The 24,938-nt window shown below is 44.3% G+C and overlaps 2 protein-coding genes across 3 annotated transcripts in view; one reads left to right on the plus strand and one right to left on the minus strand.

The window, feature by feature from the left end:
* LOC132867736 (histone-lysine N-methyltransferase PRDM7-like) overlaps nt 1-24,432 on the minus strand; it is an 89,083-nt gene extending 64,651 nt beyond the window's left edge. For both annotated transcript variants that reach the window (XM_060900749.1, XM_060900750.1), the window contains exons 1-2: nt 24,269-24,432; nt 12,784-13,055 (exon numbers count right to left, since the gene is read on the minus strand). In XM_060900749.1, the coding sequence (XP_060756732.1) occupies nt 12,784-13,055; nt 24,269-24,428 (432 nt within the window). In that variant the 5' untranslated portion in view covers nt 24,429-24,432. The remainder of the gene's footprint in view (nt 1-12,783; nt 13,056-24,268) is intronic.
* Nucleotides 1-24,938, plus strand: part of LOC132867674 (zinc finger protein 585A-like) — a 1,308,017-nt gene that overhangs the window by 1,041,249 nt on the left and 241,830 nt on the right. The window lies entirely within an intron of this gene.

Below are 24,938 nucleotides of genomic sequence, written 5' to 3' on the forward strand. Positions count from 1 at the left end.
ACCTTTGGCCACGGTAAAAATCCAAAAATCGCGCGATCTAACTCAAATGAGTTACAACCGGTTTTTATTTCTATTATCAAGTACATACCAAACTGCCACCAAGCAGTTAATTTAAAAGTTAGGAGCGACCGAAATTCCTCCTAATTATAATTCTGTGCACATTGTTTGATCAGAGACTTTCTTTTCATCACGAGCGACCACGCATCGGACCAAGAAATCCTCTGCTTCACGCAAGGCTTCACAACGGTGAAACTCCAAAGTCTCGGAACATCTCTTCATAATTTTGCTAAAGGCAAGATACTGACGAAGACTGGCATTTGGGCAGATAAACCTAGTCTTAGGAATTAGCTTTTATTGAACTAGTGTGAATTTAAACTCAGGAACGTTTTAATTGCTACACTGTAGACACGCAGCGTGTTGAATTGATTTCTTTTGTTTTAATCTCTCAATTGTTTAATAGATAGGCTGTGCATGCTTCTCTATCTTTTCTAACACCTTAATTCCATTCTTATACATATCTTGACCTCATCAAGATTTCAGTGGATTTAGTAGTGTTATGAGCTAGCTTCCCTTTTGTCTTAGCTTAGCCACACGAGGTTAATCTAGGCCTACATGAACACGTGGTCACCAGGCCTCACCAGGCCTGACACACACAAACACGTGGCCACTCACAAACACACCTTAGCCAGCATTCCTTTGTCTTAGCTTAGCCACACGAGGCTAATCTAGGCCTACACAAACACGTGGCCACTCACAAACACACCTTAGCTAGCAAGCCATGCTAACTCCTTTGTTCTCCTCAAATTCCATGTGGTGATCCCTACACCACGTGGACACACACGAACATACCTAGCTAGCATCCCATGCTAGCCTTCTGCTCAGGCCATAGGGCCTTTCACACACACAAGCACACATTAGTAACACGTGGTCAACTCCCCCACATGGTCACCACTCACAAACACACCTTAGCTAGCTTTCCTTTGTCTTAGCTTAGCTACACAAGGCCTCACACTCACAAACACACCTTAGTTAGCAACAGAGCTAATCCTTTGTTCTACTTAGATAACACCCCTTTGTCTTACCTAGCAACCAAGCTAGGCCTCCACCACGTGGACACACCCACACACACCATATCATATTTGTATATAATGATTCCAACTTATTATCCATTTTTATCTTTGTTATAATAAATTCCATTATTCTTGAAACTGTGTGTCTTTATTTGTGTTCCAATATTTCTGAAGTTGCCCAATCTCCAAAGAATTCTAAAGGTGCATACAAGTTATGTAATACAGTAAGTGATCATAATAATTTGGAATACCATAATTTAGCTGTTTGGTAATTTATTATTAAGCACCAAAATTAATGGTATTAATTAATGAGACTGATTCCATGAGTGATTTAATGATAATATGAGACTGATTCAATGAAAACGATAATGAGACTGATTCAATGAGAATGATTCAATGGTATGATTCAAATGAGACTGATTTAATTTTAATTATTAACCTTCAGATTTAATGAGATTGATCACTTAAAACCAAATGCACCTACAACTGCCACATACCCCCACCACCCAACTCAGGCCGGGGAGCTGTCCGGCCTGAAGCTGACTCCCCCCCCGACGGGACAGGAAGTCCGCCACCACCATCTGTGCCCCCAGCCTGTGGATCACCTCGAACTTAAATGGCGGGAGGGCGAGATACCAGCGGGTGATCCGCGCATTGGCCGCGGGATTTACTAATCAGCATTCATGGCACGCCGCACACACCCGATGGACATCCCTGCGAATCCATGGCCAATAGAACCGGGCCATTATTTGGGCTAGTGTTTTCTCTTGCCCCAAGTGTCCAGCCATGGGATTAAAGTGAGCCACATGGAATACGAGTTCCCTACGACTCTTTGAGATTAACAACTGGGTTATTCGTTCGCTAGTTTGAGTGTCCTGCATCACTCAGTACAATCTATCTTTAATAATAGTAAAATAAGGGAAGGTCGGTGCTGCACTTGGCTGAAGAGTTTGACCATCAATTACTCTCACTTGGTCAAACGCATGCCGCAGAGTCTTGTCTCACGACTGCTCTAACGGGAAATCTCCAAGGGAATTCCCGAAAGAGGGAGGAGGAGCGGGCTGCTCCTCACTCTGATGCGGTGCTGACGTAGACGGCTCTGTGACAGCTTCTCCAGTCAATGCCACACCGGGATCTTCCCATGACCTACTAGTGTAGGACCCACTATGTGTTAAATATTCCATCAGTTTTTAAACCCTGGCTAATCAGTACCTAAAATCAACGAGTGGATGAGACAAGGACTAACTGCCGCCTTTATGCATTTGGCCCGAGAATAGAATACGGACAGACACTAAGGGATAATTGTGAACATCCCCATGTACACACAACACCTTCACCGCTTGTACTCTCCCCAGTGCCAGTGAAATGTACCGGAATGTTGTGTTTGTAGAAGATCCTCCTGAGTTTCTCAGATAGACCAGAAATGTAGTTCAGAACTGCAGGTATCCCAACTGGTCTTTCTTCAAGAGCAGAAAAAGGAACAGAACGGACGAGGAGGAGAACAGGAACAAACGCAAGAACATTGTCATTCCCTACATTTCTGGTCTATCTGAGAAACTCAGGAGGATCTTCTACAAACACAACATTCCGGTACATTTCAGACCCAGTAACACCCTGAAGCAGAAACTGGTCCACCCTAAGGACAGAATAGCCAGACACAAACAGGACAATGTAGCGTATGCAATTCAGTGCAGTGAGGAATGCACGGACTCGTATATTGGGGAAACGAAACAACCGCTTCACAGGCGTATGGCTCAACACAGGAGAGCCAGTTCCTCAGGCCAGGACTCTGCTGTTTGTCTTCATCTTAACAACAAAGGACACTCATTTCAGGATTGCAACATACGCATTTTAGCCAGAGAGGATCGTTGGTATAAGCGAGGAGTTAAAGAAGCCATTTTTGTCAACCTGGAACGGCCATCACTGAACAGAGGTGGGGGTCTAAGACATCATTTATCAGCCACCTACAATGCAGTCCTTGGCACACTTCCCAGACAACTGAATGCACACCAAAACCCAGCTGTTTTCAGTGACTCACAAAAGGACAGAGAGAATCAGCATTCCATTGATCACCTTAACGGGCAATCCATCGATCACCCTAACGACTCTCAAGGCCGTTCACATCCAGCCCCCAGTGACCCACACCAACAGGATGACTCAACGACACCTTAGATGAGCTTTTCATCCATGAGAGGATAAATACCTGATGCTCCCTACCAGTCAGACAGAACTGAAGAAGCCTTTCGGATGAGAGGTGAAACGTCTTCAAGAATCTTCAAGCAAGTCCAGTTGCTCTCTTTTACCACCCACAAATACAACTTCAGTTGTGGCAAGTCAATTTCGTTGTATGGGTGATTGTGCAATGACAATAAAGGCTATCTTATCATACCCAGCAGAATGGAGAACAAACTGCTGGACCTGGGCGTGGATCAGCACATGTGCAGCTGGATCAGAGACTTTTTAACCAACCGTTCTCAGGTTGTCAGGATGGGGACTTATCACTCCTCCTCTCTGACAATCAATACTTGGGCCCTGCAAGGGTGCATACTGAGTCCTCTCCTGTTTTCCCTTTATACACATGACTGCATACCAACCTATAGCACAAATACCATTATTAAATTTGCAGATGACACTACTGTAGTTGGTCTGATACACAATGGTGATGAATCTGCATACAGGGACGAGGTCCGCAGACCAAGAGTGGTGCTCCATGAACAACCTAGAATAGAATAGAATAGAATAGCATAGAATAGAATAGAATGACCTTTATTGTCATTTTACAATCCATTGTATAATGAGATTAGAAGCTTCTCCCTTTCCAGTGCAAAAAAAAGTACAAAAAAAAACCCCTTAAATCCTAACACATAAACATTACAAAAATTGAAATACGTATAAAAGTGTCTTATATCCAAGTATGAACATGGATGGCTATGTACAGAATAAATAAATTATTTGTATTGCACAGAATGTAAAAGCAACAGTGACAGTGACAGATGTTTTGCATAATGTTGAAATTATATTTGTTTCCTCTTAGAGTTCAGTATGGTGATGGCTCTTGGGAAGAAGCTGTTTTTCATTCTAGTAGTCCTTGTTTTAATACATCTGTAGTGCCTCCCAGAAGGAAGCAGCTCAAACAGCTGGGAGGCAGGATGTGAATTGTCCTTAATGATGCTCCGAGCTCTGCTGATGCACCGGGTGGTGTATAGGTCTGTCAGGGAGGGGAGAGGGCAGCCGACAATCCTCTGCGCTGCTGCGACTGTCCTCTGAAGCCTCCCTCTGTCTGCAGCAGTGCAGCTCCCGTACCAGGTGGACAAGCAGTATGTCAGCAGGCTTTCAATGGAGGAACAGTAGAAGGCCAGCAGCAGCTTCTGGTCTAGATTGTTCTTCCTGAGGACTCTCAGGAAGTGTAGACGCTGCTGAGCCTTCTTTATAACAGCTGAGATATTGATTGTCCAGGAGAGGTCGTCAGAGATCTGGACTCCCAGGAATCTGAAATCATGAACCCTCTCCACACACTCGCCGTTGATGTAGAGGGGGAAGTGGTCACTTTTCTTCCTCCTGAAGTCCACAATGATCTCCTTTGTCTTTGTAGAGTTTAGAGCCAGGTTGTTTACTGAGCACCAGGTTGCAGGCCTCTGAACCTCCTCCCTGTAGGCTGTCTCTGCAGCTCTAATGCTGCAGAGATTCGAAGCAAGCAAAGAAGCAATTGAGCTCCTCTGCCAGCGACTTACTCGGGACTCCTGATGTCACATCACCGCCTCTGAAGTTGGTGATGTTCTGTATGCCCTGCCACACCTCTCGTGGTCTGTTGCTGGCGAGATGGGACTCTATCTTCCTTTTATAGTCCGCTTTGGCATTTTTAATCCCTTTCTTCAGGTCAACTCGAGTCGTGCTGTAAAGGACTCTGTCGCCTGACCTGAAGGCAGTGTTGCGGGCCTTGAGGAGTGAGCGAACTTGGCTGGTCATCCAGGGTTTCTGATTTGGAAAAACCCAGATGGTTTTGTCCACAGATACAGTTCCCATACAGAACTTGATGTATTCCAAAACTGTCTCTGTGAACACTTCCAGATCCTGATGTTCAAATAGGTCCTAGCCAGTGTGTTGAAAGCAGTCCTGGAGTTCACGGAGTGCATTCTCAGGCCAAGTTGTTACAGTCTTTGTGGTGGGCCTGAATGTGCATCTGGGGGGGGGGTGTATGCAGGGATGAGCAGCAAGGAAAGATGGTCTGACTGTCCGAGGTGGGGGAGGGGCATGGCTCTGTAACAGTGTTTGATGTTGGAGTACACACGATCGAGAGTTCTTTCCCCTCTTGTTGGACACTTCACGTGCTGGTGAAATTTCAGGAGTACAGTCTTAAGGTTGGTCTTATTAAAGTCTCCAGCTATAATGTGGCACTCAACATCTCCAAAACCAAGGAGATGATCATTGATTTCAGGAGACAATGTGAAGGCCCTGCTCCCCTATACATTAGGGGTGATGCAGTTCAGTGTGTGTCCTCATATAAATTTCTGGGTACATACATCACAAGACCTCACATGGTCTACAAATAAGACTGCCCTGGTGAAGAAAGCACAGCAGCATCTGTATTTCCTTCGGACATTGAAAAGACTGGACATATCACATCAGCTGCTTCTTTCATCCTATCACTGTTCTATTGAAAACATTCTCACCTACGGGATGCTGGTGTGGTTTGTGAGCTGCACAGCAGCTGAACAAGAAGGCCCTGCAGAGAGTAATCACAGCAGCACAGAAAATCATTGGAACTCCGTTACAAACACTACAGGACATGGTGCTTCCACCGCGCAACCAACATCATTAGAGACTTATCACACCCTGGTTACCATCTTTCCATTCTATTGCCCTCTGGGAGGTGCTTCACGTCCTTAAAAACTCACACCTCCAAACTTAAGAACAGTTTTTATCCAAGTGCTATTACATAGAGAACTAAACTCTAAGAACTGATCTTTTGGAGTGTGCAATACGTCTTTGGATGTGCAATATAATCAGTCCTGTGAAATATGCACTTTATTTACTGTTCTTGTGATTGTCCCCCATTTATGGCTTTTACCTCACCTTTTATTGTCTTATGGTGTTTTATTATTATTACTACTACTACTATTAATAATTTTAATAATAATAATAATAATAATAATCTATGTTTTTATGTCTGTTTTTTATGACCCTGTGGCAGCGGGGGCGTGGTCAAGCGCTGGTCTGTGACAGGAGGGCGGAGTCAGAGAAGGTGAGTGGCAGAATCACTACACCTGAGAGCAATTAACCTGTGTTTGTGTGTCTTCCCAGTGACCGCGCCCTATATAGGGAGGGAGGGAGAGCAGAGAGCAGAGGAGCTCTTCCCTGAACAGACACCCGTCGTGTGTGCTTGTGTGTCTGTCTGAGTGAATGTTATGCTGAAAAGTGTGACAATAAATACTAAATTGGAACTTGATCTCTGTCCTGCCGTCCTCTGTGCTCCACCCACCTGCTCCGAACTGCCACAGTGGTGCCGAAACCCGGGACCTGGAGCACAGCAGCCTCACAGCCCCATGGAGTCCTCCCCGTTCGCTGAACTGGTCCACGCCCTCGCCACGGCCCAGCAAAGCCAGCACCAGGCGCTACTCACCCTCCGAAAGGAGCAAGAAGAGCGGTTCGAGGCCCTGGTGTTGGCCCAACAAGAAGATCAACAGGCGTTCCGGCACCTCCTCGCGTCGGCGGGGCCCACCAGCGCTCCTACCGTGGGCCCGTCTCCCCTCACCATCACCAAGATGGGCCCGCAGGACGACCCCGAGGTGTTCATCACGCTCTTTAAGCAAGTCGCCGAAGCCTCAGGGTGGCCGATGGAGCAGCGCGCGGCGCGCCTCCTCCCCCTGCTCACGGGAGAAGCACAGCTGGCCGCGCTACAGCTCCCCGCCGACTGCCGGCTGGCCTACGTGGACCTCTGCCGGGCCGTCCTCCAGCGCGTGGGGCGCACTCCAGAACAGCAGTGCCAGCGCTTCCGCGCGCTGCGCTTGGAGGAAGTCGGCCGGCCGTTCGCGTTTGGCCAGCAGCTCCTGGACGCCTGCTGGCGGTGGCTGAGGGCCAACAACTGCGACGCCAAAGGAATCCTCGACCAGGTGGCGCTGGAACAGTTCGTCGCTCGCTTGCCAGCAGGAACTGCAGAGTGGGTCCGGTGCCACCGCCCAGCGTCGCTGGATCAAGCAGTCGAGCTGGCGGAGGACCATTTGGCGGCTGTCCCGGCGGCAGGACAGCAGATGGCATCTTCTCTTCTCTCCTCTTCTCTCTCTCTCTCTCCCTCCTCCTGTGTCCCGTCCTTGCCCCATTCCCCCTCCGCGGAGGCGGGGGCCGGCGCCACCCCAGCCGGCCCGCCGCACCCGCGGTGCCCTCCCGTTTCTCCCTTCTGTGTCTGTCTCTCCCCCACCTCAGGTGAGTGAGCCCCAGATCACCGGTGCAGAGGGAAAGCCTGGGCCGGTTTGCTGGCACTGCGGAGAGCCAGGACACCTTCAACAGCAGTGCACAGCAATGGAAGTGGGCGCAGTGGTTCGGATCCCCGACACGCCAGAGGCCGCCCTCGATCGGGCCGGAGCGAATCGCATACCGGTGAGTATCCAAGGGGCTACATATCAGGCGTTGGTGGATTCTGGTTGTAATCAGACCTCAATTCACCAAAGCCTGGTTCAAAACGAGGCATTGGGGGGAGCACAAGGGGTGAAGGTGTTGTGGTTGCACGGGGATGTTCACAGCTACCCTTTGGTGTCAGTCCACATTATTTTCAGAGGGGAAAAATTTATAGTGAAGGCGGCGGTTAATCCCCGCCTTAACCACTCTCTAATTTTGGGGACTGATTGGCCAGGATTTCGGGGTTTAATGACACGCCTAATAAAGAGTGGGTCCTGCCATTTAACAGGGGGAGGTCCCGGTGCCGCTTTGGAGGGAGCAGCTGTCGCAGAGCCGTCTACGTCATCTCCGCGTCAGAGTGAGGAGCCGCCGGCTCCTCCTCTCTCTATTGGGGAATCCCTCGCGGATTTCCCATTAGAACAATCGCGAGACGAGACTCTGCGACATGCGTTTGACCAAGTGAGAGTAATCGATGGTCAAACGCTCCAGCCGAACGCCACCCCATCCTTCCCCTACTTCGCAATTATGAAGGATAGGTTATACTGAGTGATGCAGGACACTCAAACTAAAGAGTGTGTCACGCAGCTTTTAATTCCGAAGAGCCGCCGGGAATTGGTATTCCAGGCGGCTCACTTTAATCCCATGGCTGGACACTTAGGGGAGGATAAAACACTAGCCCGAATAATGGCCCGATTCTATTGGCCGGGGATTCGCGGCGATGTTCATAGGTGGTGTACGGCATGCCGCGAATGCCAGTTAGTAAATCCAGTGGCCATTCCAAAAGCGCCTTTGCGCCCTCTTCCATTAATCGAGACCCCGTTTGAGAGAATTGGGATGGATCTCGTCGGCCCATTAGATCGGTCAGCACAAGGGTACTGCTTTATATTAGTTCTGGTGGACTATGCAACGCGATACCCGGAAGCAGTGCCTCTGCGCAATATCTCAGCATGCAGTATTGCAGAGGCGCTCTTCCGCGTCATCTCCCGAGTTGGAATCCCGAAAGAGATTCTGACTGATCAAGGCACTACGTTTATGTCACGGACACTGCGCGAACTGTATGGGTTATTGGGGGTTAAGCCGATCCACACCAGCATGTATCACCCACAAATGGACGGTTTAGTAGAACGGTTCAACCGCACCCTCAAAAATATAATTAAAAAATTCGTAAGTGAGGACGCACGTAATTGGTATAAGTGGCTCGAACCCTTGCTGTTCTCAGTGCGAGAGGTCCCCCAAGCCTCCATGGGGTTCTCCCCGTTCGAATTATTATATGGGCGTAAGCCGCGCGGCATCCTAGATGTGCTGCGGGAAAATTGGGAGGAGGGACCTTCACAAAGCAAAAACGAAATTCAGTACGTTATGGACCTGCGCGCAAAACTCCACACGCTCACCCACCTAACTCAGGAGAATTTGCGGCAGGCCCAGGAATGGCAAGTCCGCCTGTACAACAAGGGTACGCGCCTTAGAGAGTTCACTCCGGGAGATAAAGTACTCGTACTGCTGCCCACGTCGAGTTCCAAATTGATCGCCAAGTGGCAAGGACCCTTTGAGGTCACACGGCGAGTCGGGGACGTCGACTATGAGGTGAGGCGAATGGACAGGGGTGGGGCGCTACAGATTTACCACCTCAATCTGCTTAAACTCTGGAACAAGGAGGTCCCCGTGGCGTTGGTGTCGGTGGTTCCGGAGAAGGCGGAGCTGGGGCCGGAGGTTCAAAAAGGGACATTGGCATCACGTACCTCTCCGGTCCCCTGTGGAGACCACCTCTCCCCGAACCAACTCACGGAGGTCGCCCAGTTGCAGACCGAGTTTTCGGATGTGTTCTCGCCCCTGCCCGGTCGCACTAACCTCATAGAGCACCACATCGAGATGCCCCCGGGGGTGGTACTGCGTAGCCGCCCTTACAGGCTACCCGAACACAAAAAAAAGGTGGTTCGGGAAGAACTTCAGACCATGCTCGAAATGGGCATCGTCGAGGAGTCCCACAGTGACTGGAGCAGCCCGGTGGTCTTGGTACCCAAGGCCGACGGGTCGGTCCAGTTCTGTGTGGACTATAGGAAAGTCAATGCGGTGTCTAAGTTTGATGCATACCCAATGCCTCGTATTGACGAGCTGCTCGATCGACTAGGCACGGCTCGCTTTTATTCGACACTGGATTTGACGAAGGGATATTGGCAGATCCCCTTGACTCCACTATCCCGAGAAAAAACGGCCTTTTCCACACCGTTTGGGTTACACCAATTCGTCACACTTCCGTTTGGGCTGTTTGGGGCGCCCGCTATGTTTCAGCGGCTGATGGACCGGGTCCTCCGCCCCCACGCCACCTATGCGGCCGCCTATCTTGATGACATCATCATATATAGTAATGACTGGCCGAGGCACTTGGAACACCTAAGGGCCGTCCTTAGGTTGCTGAGGCAAGCGGGTCTCACAGCCAACCCAAAGAAGTGTGCGATTGGGCGGGTGGAAGTACGGTATCTGGGCTTCCACTTGGGCAACGGGCAGGTGCGTCCCCAAATTAACAAGACCGCAGCGATTGCGGCCTGCCCAAGGCCCAAGACCAAAAAGGGGGTGAGACAGTTCCTGGGGCTGGCTGGCTATTATCGTAGGTTTATACCTAATTATTCGGACGTCACCAGCCCGCTGACTGATCTCACTAAAAAGTTGCAGACCGATGCGTCGGACAGAGGGCTGGGGGCGGTTTTGTCCCAGGAGGTGGAGGGGGAGGACCACCCCGTCCTGTATATCAGCAGGAAGCTGTCGGTGCGTGAGGGGCACTACAGCACCATAGAGAAAGAGTGTCTGGCCATCAAGTGGGTGGTCCTCGCCCTCCGGTACTACCTGCTGGGGCACCTTTTCACCCTCTGTTTGGACCACGCGCCCCTCCAGTGGCTCCACCACATGAAAGATGCCAACGCACGGATCACCCGTTGGTATCTGGCACTCTAACCCTTTAATTTCAAGGTGGTCCACAGGCCGGGGGCACAGATGGTTGTGGCGGACTTCCTCTCCCGTCAAGGGGGGGGGGGGGGGAGTCGGCTGCAGGCCGGACAGCCGCCCGGCCTGAGTCGGGCGGTGGGGGTATGTGGCAGCGGGGGCGTGGTCAAGCGCCGGTCTGTGACAGGAGGGCGGAGTCAGGGAAGGTGAGTGGCAGAATCACTACACCTGAGAGCAATTAACCTGTGTTTGTGTGTCTTCCCAGTGACCGCGCCCTATATAGGGAGGGAGGGAGAGCAGAGAGCAGAGGAGCTCTTCCCTGAACAGACACCCGTCGTGTGTGCTTGTGTGTCTGTCTGAGTGAATGTTATGCTGAAAAGTGTGACAATAAATACTAAATTGGAACTTGATCTCTGTCCTGCCGTCCTCTGTGCTCCACCCACCTGCTCTGAACTGCCACAGACCCATTTATGTTTTTATGTCTTTTTATATGATCCACTAGAGAAACAGAATTTCATTGTACATTGTGCAATGACAATAAAAAGGATATTAAATATTAAATAAACTTGCTTTAGGGTCTTGCTCATAAAGTTGGGGCCTTGGTCTGTTAGCACCTCATTGGGTATACCAACTCTAGAGAAGAGCTGGAGCATGGCAGTGGCTAAATGTCTGGCTGTGATTTCTCTAAAAGGAAAGGCTTCAGGGTATCTTGTAGCATAGTTGCAAATGACCAAGACAAACCTATTTCTTGATCTACTCCTCTCCAAAGGTCCAACTATGTCCACCCTAATTCTCTCAAATGGAGTGTATACGGGGTGTATAGGGGAATCAAACAGGCATGATTAAAACATTTACCACCTGACAGCTGACACTGAGGACAGGACTTACAGAAACTCTTCACATCTTCATAAAGCCCTGGCCAATAAAACCGCTTACTGATTCTCTGCAAAGATTTCATGCAAGTCAAGTGACCTGCCCATGGTACAATGTGACCAAGCTCAAGCACTTCCTTCCTGCACTTCTGTGGGACCACAAGCTGCAAACCTCTTCACTCTGTCTGTACAGAAGGCTATTCTGCAGCAAGTACACCTCCTTTCCCAGTGCAGGAGCAAAGACTATACCCTCACATGTCTTCTTAAAACATGGGTCTAATGTGATCTCTGAACACTGTTCCTCAGCAAGGTCACTCAAACATCAAATCAGCTTCAGTTAAAGGTCCAACATCAGACTCTGTCTGAATGTCTGTCTGTTTTACAATCTCCCCAGTAGTCCTTCTGTGCCTCTCACACCTCTCATCCCTTGTCTGAGAGGGCTCGGCTGGAACATCTTCCCCACAATAAGGCACATAGCACACCAGGTATATACTGTACAAATCTAATCAATCCTCACTAAACTGATGTTCAAATTATATTTTGTTTGCATGTGTGAATTAATGTAAATGAAACCGATTGTGTAAAATGTCATACCAACTGCATACCCCAGCATCAAATCAACTCGCATTGTGGTAAATTTTGTGGTATCAAAAATCATTGGCCTGTTGGTTTGGTAACAAGTTTTATATTCACTTCAGCATTAATTATAGTTAACAGTATCTGTTCAAACCCTCTAGTGTCATGCTTCTCTGTTTATCCTCAATGTTTAGAAAAGAAAGAAGTTGTAAAGTGTGAATGGATAAGTTCTTTTGTGTGTGTGTGTGAAGCTACCATGTTGCTGTGGATGCAGCAGAGTCAAGGAAAACTTGGTACAGTTTTTCTCAGCTGCATTTGGGAAAACAGACTATTATGTAATGTTGATGGAAACTATGATGATGAATAATATCTTGTGTAATAGAGGAAGCTGACCATGCTTAGAAGTAGTTATGGGAGGACCCATGTTAATGACTACCTGGGCTTGTGATTTTATGTGATTCTTCATGAATAATTATTTTAAAATTATACAATAAATAAATATTTGCTTGAGCATTATTTCAGATGTTACTAGTATTTCTATTACTAACAGGTGAATTTCCACCACACTGGCTAAAAGAATCGATGTAGGAACTTGTGATTTAAACCCCTACTCCACATATCTTTGGCAAGAAGAAATTGATATTAATTGGAGCTACCTTCACCTCATTGTTACTTACAAATATACAGTCTTTAGAATAAATTTGTGAGAAACTCACAACCCAGGAGTCTCCACTTTTCCTGGCTTCCTCTCGGTTTACCAGCTCTCCCTGGTAGGGTCCAAAGTGTGCACCTACTGGAATCGTCTCCCCCTTATTAAACACTCCCAGGCCTGCATCAGGAATACTGGACTTCTTGATTTCTAGCCCAGGAGGAAGAGTTTGTCTGGCTCGGTCAGAGACTCCCATGGGAACAGGAGTATCTGAGATGAAGAGGGGCAGTCCATGAACCTCACATTTGTTGAAGAAGAAGGATTTGCAAACTTCACAGTCTGGGCATAGAGAAAACACAATAGGAAGAAATGAGGCCCAAATGTATGTATAATGTGTGTGTGTATCTAAGACCATATACAGTACATTAGTATGTTACAAAGATTATCTGAAGAAAGCTTGCCAGTAAGGTTCATTGAGCATCTGGTTGAGACTAGAGGTATCCATCAGGATTGAGATCTCACAGGACATGAGGTACAGGAGTATAAATTTTTTACTTCCTTGTGGGAGTAAACAAGTGGTCAGATATCAGTCTTGCAGGGCAAAATAAAACAAATGTTCATTAACATGTGTGGCACTGTGTGATATATTTACGGCATCCTTAGGACCTGCCTGGTCAGGGTCATGGTTGTTTTAAATTTGGCTACTTGTTTCCTTATCTTTTGGGAAACAGAATTTCCCAAATTTGTCAGGAAATTGCATGCAGGTACAAACAAAAATAACTATGCACATAGAATTAAAAAATAAGTAAAATGTCTCATGCACATCTTTATTTGAGCTTGCTGACAATTCTCAGGGATGAGAGTGCATGTTGAGAAAAAAATCTGAAAAGTAGAGGGGGGGCCGGACCGCAGGTCCCCAGTGGGGTCCAGGGACAACGTCTCGGTGAGGGACCGGGGGGCGAAGCTGATGGATTTTGGCGATTTAAACACCCAAAACCCATTAATTTTAGCAATGAAATATATGTATTTTTCTCGAAGTTGATATCCCAATTCAACATGCCATCAACTGAAACTTTTGTATCAAGACAAGTGTTCTTTCTTAAATATTATATCCCACCTTGTTTGACTTTTTCAGCATGTTCAGTGCAACCTTTTAGGTTTTGGAACAATAGACCCATAAATCAGGGATGAGAATGAAAAATATTTTAAAAGTCTGAAAAAAACGGCATGAGGCTAATGATTTTTGGTTATTTTTTTTTTTACCCCAAAGCCATTAATTTTATCAGCAAAAATTTGCAATTTATTTGGAAATAAATTCCCCTTCTTGGTGGACTACCAGTTGAAAATGATTAATATGGTACAAGAGACTTGTTTTTAATCAATTCACATTTGATGATTTCAAAAAATCAATGCACCTTTTTTCAGACTTATAAACGAGCTCTACAGTATTATATTTCTGCATTTTAGCTATTCATGTCTTTGAATACTCTAATCCTTTAAAATGAAGTGCAAACCAGAAAAAAGTTCTATCATATAATTCTCAAGGTTTCTTCTGATGTTATGGTAGCAGGAGGTCTTGCATATTAAGCAGGCAACATTCAACATCACTTATCACTTCCCTTTCAACTGTTGTGTGTACTAACTAGGTTTTATCTGGACAGGATGTTGTGTAATGTAATACAGATACCATATGGTCAATTTGAAGATCGAGATGGTGATTTTGAATTAAAGAACAGGCATGTACAATGGGCATTACATATTGGAATTTTTTTTTTTAATCAAAAACTATAAGTTCATCTCGGCCTAAAAAATTTGGGCAGACGCTACTGCGCGGCACATACCAGCAATTCTGTCCCTCTATGAAATAAGCAATAAGTAGGAGAGTTATACATGCTATCATACTTAAAATTTCATCAGAAATATAGATATGATATGATTCTCCCCAACATGCTACATTAGATAAGCTAACCCCATTTATAAAAGATACACACTTGTATATGACATGTAATTGATATATATTTTTTGGGGCGCACGCTCTCTCTCTGCCATGCCGATCCTGTAGGCTGCACTGACTCAACTGAAAACTCCGGTCCTCAAGAAAAGAGATAAAAGCCCGCCCACACTGAAAGCTGATTGGCTTATTTTGCTGAGTAACCCAATCAAGATGCTCTTTGTCTGGCATGCGCTACATGAACAGGCACACAGGCAGTGTTGCCAGATTGGGTGGTTTTAAGTGCATTTTGGCGGGTTTTGAACATATTTTGGGCTGGAAAACGTCATCAGTATCTGGCAACACTGCACACAGTCTCCCTCGCGCACCCCCTCGCGCGCGCACATTCTAAGATGCGTGATGCAGACCTTAATGTTGCATGCACATGCTCTTGCTCGCTTCTATCTATATGCCGGAGACTCCCGGAACTTCCGGGACACTTGGGATGTCTGCGTTATAAGGTGACCACAGATCGTTAATCATACCCCCCCACCCCAAAAAAAAAAAAAAAAATTTCTCAACGGATTTACATCGATCTCAAAAACGATCATTTTGGTCTGAAGAAGTCGGAAATCTTCCAATCGGCGGAAAATTCTCATCCCTGTATTCTGCCATTTCTATATCTAGGCATTTTTTCCAATGCCATACATTTGGATTCATATTTAATTACAAAAAAAAAAATCATATCTAGTGGCAATTTAAGCATAACCAATTTGTTTAAGAAGAAACCAGTGGACCCAGAGGAAACCCATGCAGACAGGGGGAAAACTTGCAAAACTTCACACAGACGGCAACCCAAGCTCACAATCGAATCCAGAACCTGTGATGCCCCTAAATCCGTATACAGATATTTGGACGCCTGTCCATCACATCCCTATGTGCTTATTGAACATCCCATTCCAGAGGAATACTAAAGGGGCGTTCTCTCTTTCCTGTATTAATCACAGCCAATTGGGGTCTTCTGCGAGCTCATGCATGTGGAGAAGAGAGCACATAGCACTTTCCTCTGGGTGTGTTTTGTTACCCTTTGATGGAGCATGAGCTGCATTTGTAAAAGATTTGGTTGATGGCTTCACATGTCTGGGAGGAAGCATGTGTTAGCCTTCACTCACATGGTTAGAGAGACCTGGCTGGTGGGTGGGTACTAGCAGGTGACAACACTGGGGAGAAAATGGGTGGGGGAAAAACCTATAATCTTCTAATGTGGTGAAGACATTAGGACAGGTTTATTTAACATTTACTGAAGAAGACCCAGATATCAGTCAGCAAGTTTACCATGATAGGGGAGTCTTCAGGACAGAGGAGTTTGTGCTTTCTGATTTTCTCAGTCACACAAGAACTTGCATTTTTTTTTTTGTCTCAGAACAAAACACAGGAGTGGCTGGAGAGAATGACAGACATTCTGTAATATTAAATGTAAATAGAAACAAAACATGTGACGTGTCACTCATTAATAAATTAAAAATTTTAATTGTTGGCAAATCACTGTGGTATGAGGGGAATAATACACTTTGGGCTGTTCTGTTATATGAAAATAAAATGACCCGCCATAGATTTTTCATATAACAGCATGACCCATGGTGTGATATTCCACACTTTTTTGGCTCAGGTTAACATCACCTCTTCATAATGACAAATGTATTTTAAGGAAATAAAAATTATATATATATATATATATATATATATATATATATATATATATATATATATATATATATATACACACACACACACATATATATATATATATATATATATATATATATATATATATATATATATGTATATGTGTGTGTGTGTGTATATATATATATATATATATATATATATATATATATATATATATATATATATATACACACACACACATATACATATATATATATATATATATATATATGGATGGACAGAGACAACATTTTTCTAATTTTGGTTCTGTACATTACCACGATGAATTTTGAACAAAACAATTCAGATGCAGTTGAAGTTCAGACTTTCAGCTTTAATTCAGTGGGTTGAACAAAATGATTGCATAAAAATGTGAAGAACTAAAGCATTTTTTATGCACAATCCCTTCATTTCAGGGGCTCAAAAGTAATTGGACAAATTAAATAATTGTAAATAAAATGTTCATTTCTAATACTTGGTTGAAAACCCTTTGTTGGCAATGACTGCCTGAAGTCTTGAACTCATGGACATCACCAGATGCTGCGTTTCCTCCTTTTTAATGCTCTGCCAGGCCTTTACTGCAGCGGTTTTTAGTTGCTGTTTGTTTGTGGGCCTTTTCTGTCTGAAGTTTAGTCTTTAACAAGTCAAATGCATGCTCAATTGGGTTGAGATCAGGTGACTGACTTGGCCATTCAAGAATATTCTACTTCTTTGCTTTAATAAACTCCTGGGTTGCTTTGGCTTTATGTTTTGGGTCATTGTCCATCTGTATTATGAAATGCCGACCAATCAGTTTGGCTGCATTTGGCTGGATTTGAGCACACAGTATGTCTCTGAATACCTCAGAATTCATCCAGCTGCTTCTGTCCTGTGTCACATCATCAATAAACACTAGTGACCCAGTGCCACTGGCAGCCATGCATGCCCAAGCCATCATGCTGCCTCCACCGTGTTTTACAGATGATGTGGTATGCTTTGGATCATGAGCTGTACCATGCCTTCGCCATACTTTTTTCTTTCCATCATTCTGGTAGAGTTTTGATCTTGGTTTCATCTGTCCAAAGAATGTTCTTCCAGAACTGTGCTGGCTTTTTTAGATTTTTTTTTTTTTAGCAAAGTCCAATCTAGCCTTTTTATTCGTGAGGCTTATGAGTGGCTTGCACCGTGCAGTGAACCCTCTGTATTTACTTTCATGCAGTCTTCTCTGTATGGTAGATTTGGATATTGATACGCCTACTTCCTGGAGAGTGTTGTTCACTTGGTTGGCTGTTGTGAAGGGGTTTCTCTTCACCATGGAAATTATTCTGCGATCATCCACCACTGTTGTCTCCTGTGGGCATCCAGGTCTTTTTGCATTGATGAGTTCACCAGTGCTTTCTTTCTTTCTCAGGATGTACCAAACTGTAGATTTTGCCACTCCTAATATTGTAGCAATTTCTCGGATGTTTTTTTTTTCTGTTTTCGCAGCTTAAAGATGGCTTGTTTCACCTGCATGGAGAGCTCCTTTGACTGCATGCTTTCTTCACAGCAAAATCTTCCAAATGCAAGCACCACACCTCAAATCAACTCCAGGCCTTTTATCTGCTTAAATGAGAATGACATAACGAAGGAACTGCCCACACCTGCCCATGAAATAGCCTTTGAGTCAATTGTCCAATTACTTTTGGTCCCTTTAAAAACAGGGTGGCACATGTTAAGGAGCTGAAACTCCTAAACCCTTCATCCAGTTTTAATGTGGATACCCGCAAATGAAAAAATGAAAACTGAAAGTCTGGACTTTATACCCATATCCATTATAAAACTATAACTTGAATATGTTTCAGTAAACAGGTAAAAAAACAAAATTTGTGCCAGTGTCCAAATATATAAGTGCTGTCAAGCAATTAAAATATTTAATCGCGATTAATGTCGCGACTGTCATAGTTAACTCGTGATTAATCGCAATTTAATCGCACATTTTTGTCACACGAAAAACCATTGTAATTCTCTTACCAGCATAAAAAAGTGAATGGGCTTGTTTTGTACCAATGTTTTTCTTATTGCAAAGCATAACATGTCTTGACACAGCCACTGCAAACTGAAACCTAAACTGAACACCGTAGCTCTTCGTCCCGAGACTAACAAGAGAACCATGAGTGAAGTAATCTACTGCTTGAGTTAGTCTATCAGAGAGACAGGTTACACAGTGACGGTAGGCTTGACATGCTTGATTATAATATAAAGTACACTATTATATTAACTTTAAGTTGTTCGTTGATAAATATTGCATTGAATCTGATCTTTACTGTTTCAGCTCACTTAACACATTTTGTACTTTTACACTTTTTGCCTGTTGATGCGTCGCGCTGTCCAATCAGAGGCGGCCAAATTTGCATATTACAGGAAGGATTTCTGGGATAGCATTGAGTTTACAGTTCAGAGGGATCTGGCTTCTTTAGACGCTGTCTTCTTAAAACTGAATAAATATTTAAAAAGAGCCAAATGAGCCAGTCTTTTGAACAGCTCTTTTTGAAAGAACGGATCACAAAGATGCGAATCCCATCAAAGAGCCATAAATCCCATCTCTACTACCGCCCCCTGCCCACGCTGGTTCTTTGAGGGAGGAGGGCAGAGGACTCTGGCTGTGCGGGGCGTGGCTAGCTGCTATCGTTTTTCTAAGCAAAGTCTCTGTTCCAAGTTCCTGGCAATTTCAAAAGCTTATGAAAAACCTACATCATGTCACAGAGCATTAATCTCGCGATAAAAAAATTATCACCGTTAAAATTGAGTCAAGTTAACGCGTTAATAATGCGACGTTTTTGACAGCACTAATATATATATATATATATATATATATATATATATATATATATATATACACGGGCGGCACGGTGGTGTAGTGGTTAGCGCTGTCGCCTCACAGCAAGAAGGTCCGGGTTCGAGCCCCGTGGCCGGCGAGGGCCCTTCTGTGCGGAGTTTGCATGTTCTCCCCGTGTCCGCGTGGGTTTCCTCTGGGTGCTCCGGTTTCCCCCACAGTCCAAAGACATGCAGGTTAGGTTAACTGGTGACTCTAAATTGACCATAGGTGTGAATGTGAGTGTGAATGGTTGTCTGTGTCTATGTGTCAGCCCTGTGATGACCTGGCGACTTGTCCAGGGTGTACCCCGCCTTTCGCCCGTAGTCAGCTGGGATGGGCTCCGGCTCGCCTGCGACCCTGTAGAACAGGATAAAGCGGCTAGAGATAATGAGATGAGATGAGATTATATATATATATATATATATATATATATACACACTATATTGCCAAAAGTATTTGCTCACCCATCCAAATTATCGGAATCAGGTGTTCCAAAGACATGGATGACAGAGTCTGGTGTGGATGAACTTGACTGGCCTGCACAGAGTCCTGAACTCAACCCGATAGAACACCTTTGGGATGAATTAGAGCGGAGACTGAGAGCCAGGCCTTCTCGTCCAACATCAGTGTGTGACCTCACAAATGTGCTTCTGGAAGAATGGTCAAAAATTCCCATAAACACACTCCTAAACCTTGTGGACAGCCTTCCCAGAAGAGTTGAAGCTGTTCTAGCTGCAAAGGGTGGACCGACGTCATATTGAACCCTATGGATTAGGAATGGGATGTCACTTAAGCTCATATGTGAGTCAAGGCAGGTGAGCAAATACTTTGGGCAATATAGTATATATATACTTCCTGGCTTGATCATTGTATATGTACTGCAGATGCCCATTCCTCCCTTGATAACATGGATATAAACTATGGGATGACTATTTCAGATCATATCCCGGTCTCTGTCTTGCTAAGAGTTGAGAATATTCCTGCACTGGTTCCTGCAGAAGACAGGTATACCAGTGGCAAGCTAGACTGGTCATGTCTCTCTGAGAAGGATGTTAACAGCTATACCAGAGTGTCTGACAGGTTGCTGTGTTCAATTGATTTGCCTAGAGATGCTTTGGTATGCTCCAATATGAATTGTAAAAGCATTGATCATGGTAATGCATTATTTTCCTTGTATGATAGCATTGTTGCTGCTCTGAAAGCCTCAAGCAAACCTTTTTACAAGCACAGCAGTAATGACCACAATATTAAACCAGGTTGGAAGGAGTTTGTGGCTGAGCACTATATTGCTGCAAGACATGCATTTAAACTCTGGGCAGCCTCTGGTAAACCAAGGCAGGGGCCATTGCTTGAAGATAAAAAACGCACAAATGCAAAGTTTAAATATGCCCTTCACTTTATCAAAAGGAAAGAGGATATGATGAGCTGATTCACTTGCTAAAAAGTTGCTGGGTAACAATTGCTATGACTTCTGGAAAGAGGTCAAAGCCATAAATAGTTGTAAAATGTCCCTTCCATCTGATATTGAGGGTGTATGTGGCCCTAGTAAAATAGCTGAGGTGTGGCGAGAACATTATTTTAATTTAACTGTATTAAAAGTGAAGATCTGGTTACTGAGGATGTTGATGGGTCTGATAGCTTGGCAGTCAGGACTCATGAGGTGTATGATGCTATTAGGCTGTTAGATATCAATAAGGCCAATGGTTTGGATAATATCACAGCAGAACACGTGAAATATGGCAGTCAGAGACTGTGTCCTTTGATTACCATGTGTTTCATTGGCTTCTTGGTCCATGGCGTCCTGCCAGATGTTATGATTTCTACATTGCTAGCTCCTGTCTTAAAGGACAAAGCTGGCAAACTAAATAGTATTGATAATTATAGGCCCATAGCCCTCTCTAGTATCCTTTCTAAGGTTCTAGAAAGAATCCTTTTGACAAGATTAGAAAAGCCTATTTTTACTACAGACAACCAGTTTGGTTTTAAAAAGAAACATGGTGCTGACATGTGCATCTTTGCTTTAAAGGAGGTGGTTGCAAAATATGTGGAGCAAAATTCTACTATATGTGTTTTATTGATGCTTCCAAAGCCTTTGATAGAATTAACCATAGAAAGCTATTTTTGAAACTGCTTGTCAGAGTTGTTCCGAGGTATATAATTAGACTTCTAGTTTTCTGGTATGCCCAACAGACAATGCAGATTCAGTGGGGGTGTGCAATATCTAGCCCCTTTCAGGTATCCAATGGTGTTCGTCAAGATAGTATTTTATCTCCTGTTTTATTTTATATACACATGGATGATTTGTCTAGGCAGCTGAATAACTGCAGTACAGGATGTCTGGTTGGAAATAATGTCATTAATCATCTCATGTATGCAGATGACTTGGTTATCCTTAATCCATGTAGTGCTGGCCTTCAGCAACTACTGAACGTCTTCAGACAATAAGGAATGGATTATGATATTAAATTCAATGTCAAGAAAAGTAATGTTATGATAGTTAGAGTCAAAGAAGACAAGAAACTAATCTTCCCACAGTTTTATCTTTGTGAATTTGCACAAGAGACATGCAAGGAAGTAAAATATCTTGGCCACATCATTACTGATGATATGAGTGGTGATAGAGATATGAATCGTCAGTGTTGTAAGTTGTATGCCCAGGCTAATATACTGACTCGTAAGTTTAGTATGTGTTCTGAGTGTGAAATGTGCTTTATTTAGAACCTTTTGCACACCCATGTATACAGCTCATCTTTGGAGTAATTATAGGAAACACAGTTTGAGGAAGTTGATTGTGGCCTATAATGATGCCATGAGGTTGCTTCTTCAGGTACCTAGTTGGTTTAGTGCACTTATTTGTTGTTGCTGGAGTCTCTACATGTGAGGTACTCCTCAGGAACCTGATGTATAAATTTATGTGTTGTCTGGATGAGTCAGTAAATTCTATTATAGGGGTTTTAACCAGCCCAAGGAGCTGTGTAAGGTACTCATCCAGGCTCAGAAAACACTGGCGAGAGAAACTGTATGTATTTACATCTCTGACTTAATGGCTGGACTTCTTGTGTGTATGCATGTATGTATGTATGGATGCTTATGTGTATGTATATATGGATGCATGCATGTGTATACAGTGGGGCAAAAAAGTATTTAGTCAGCCACCAATTGTGCAAGTTCTCCCACTTAAGATGAGAGAGGCCTGTAATTTTCATCATAGGTACACTTCAACTATGAGAGACAGAATGGGGGGAAAGAATCCAGGAAGTCACATTGTAGGATTTTAATGAATTAATTGGTAAATTCCTCAGTAAAATAAGTATTTGGTCACCTACAAACAAGCAAGATTTCTGGCTCTCACAGACCTGTAACAACTTCTTTAAGAGGCTCCTCTGTCCTCCACTCGTTACCTGTATTAATGGCACCTGTTTGAACTCGTTATCAGTATAAAAAGATACCTGTCCACAACCTCAAACAGTCACACTCCAAACTCCACTATGGCCAAGACCAAAGAGCTGTCAAAGGACACCAGAAACAAAATTGTAGACCTGCACCAGGCTGGGAAGACTGAATCTGCAATAGGTAAGCAGCTTGGTGTGAAGAAATCAACTGTGGGAGCAATTATTAGAAAATGGAAGACATACAAGACCACTGATAATCTCCCTCGATCTGGGGCTCCACGCAAGATCTCACCCCGTGGGGTCAAAATGATCACAAGAACGGTGAGCAAAAATCCCAGAACCACACGGGGGGACCTAGTGAATGACCTGCAGAAAGCTGGGACCAAAGTAACAAAGGCTACCATTAGTAACACACTATGCCGCCAGGGACTCAAATCCTGCAGTGCCAGATGTGTCCCCCTGCTTAAGCCAGTACATGTCCAGGCCTGTCTGAAGTTTGCTAGAGAGCATTTGGATGATCCAGAAGAGGACTGGGAGAATGTCATATGGTCAGATGAAACCAAAATAGAACTTTTTGGTAAAAACTCAACTTGTTGTGTTTGGAGGAAAAATAATGCTAAGTTGCATCCAAAGAACACCATACCTACTGTGAAGCATGGGGGTGGAAACATCATGCTTTGGGGCTGTTTTTCTGCAAAGGGACCAGGACGACTGATCCGTGTAAAGGAAAAAATGAATGGGGCCATGTATCGTGAGATTTTGAGTGAAAACCTCCTTCCATCAGCAAGGGCATTGAAGATGAAACGTGGCTGGGTCTTTCAGCATGACAATGATCCCAAACACACCGCCCGGGCAACGAAGGAGTGGCTTCGTAAGAAGCATTTCAAGGTCCTGGAGTGGCCTAGCCAGTCTCCAGATCTCAACCCCATAGAAAATCTTTAGAGGGAGTTGAAAGTCCGTGTTGCCCAGCAACAGCCCCAAAACATCACTGCTCTAGAGGAGATCTGCATGGAGGAATGGGCCAAAATACCAGCAACAGTGTGTGAAAACCTTGTGAAGACTTACAGAAAACGTTTGACCTCTGTCATTGCCAACAAAGGGTATATAACAAAGTATTGAGATGAACTTTTGTTTTTGACCAAATACTTATTTTCCACCATAATTTGCAAATAAATTCTTTAAAAATCAGACAATGTGATTTTCTGGATTTTTTTTTCTCATTTTGTCTCTCATAGTTGAGGTATACCTATGATGAAAATTACAGGCCTCTCTCATCTTTTTAAGTGGGACAACTTGCCCAATTGGTGACTGACTAAATACTTTTTTGCCCCACTGTATATACACTATGATTTATTACTGTTTTCCTAAATTTGTTTTAATTTTTTTTGTATGTGTGCTATGGACCCTGCTGTGAGTCTGTAATAAAGATTGAATTGAAAATAAAATTACTTAGTTTCTCTCACTCCTTGCTACCATATTACACTCTCTATAGACAAAGTTCAGACCATGAATAAAAATATCAAATTCAATTTAATTTTGTCATAGTTTGGCAGAGACTGAGGCTACATCCCAAATGTACTGTATTGGACTTTAAGTGCACTAGTTAGTGTGTAGGGTAGAATAAACAGTGAGTGTTACTGAGCACCAGAGAGGGCTGATGTCTTACAGAGGTAGTCTTTATTGTCATGATCTTCCATGTTAATGGAAAGACGTTCAGGTGGGTTGTCGAGGTCATCTCCATGGTTGGAGATGTTCAGCTCCAGCGTCTCCTCTTTCTTCACACGGACTTTTGACATCCCTCCATCGTTGGATGTCTCTGTGTTCATTTCTTCACACAGCTAAAGATCAAACAACAAATTTGTTAGGGCAGGACAGTATCCATTCCACTCGGGAAGGTGCTGCTCTCATTTCTCACAGCATAGCTCATAGTCTCAGAACAGACCTAGTTAATCTGTGACAATCCAGAGCCAAGGACAGGGAGCAGACAAACAGACTAAACGGACTGTCTGCTAGCTGCACAGAGCAATCACTCAGGTTCCACTATGTCGAGACTGTGTCTGTTCCCCGGGCTATCCAAAAAAGGAGAAATACTCAAAGTTTATTCTAGTAATCTAATTAATATAAAATTAAATCATACTGACTCTACAGCCACTGCCAGCCCCTTTGATCTAAACGTAAAATGATTAAATATTAGATCTCTTATATCTGAAGCGCTAATTGTTAATGAACGTATCACTGATCAGGAGTTTAATGTACCGTTTAACAGAAACATGGATTAAAACAAATGAGTGTACAGCATTAAATGCAACTAGTCTGGGGGCATCGTGGCTCAGGTG

The sequence above is a fragment of the Neoarius graeffei genome, chromosome 19 (genome assembly GCF_027579695.1).
Source record: "Neoarius graeffei isolate fNeoGra1 chromosome 19, fNeoGra1.pri, whole genome shotgun sequence".
NCBI classification, from domain to species: Eukaryota; Metazoa; Chordata; class Actinopteri; order Siluriformes; family Ariidae; genus Neoarius; species Neoarius graeffei.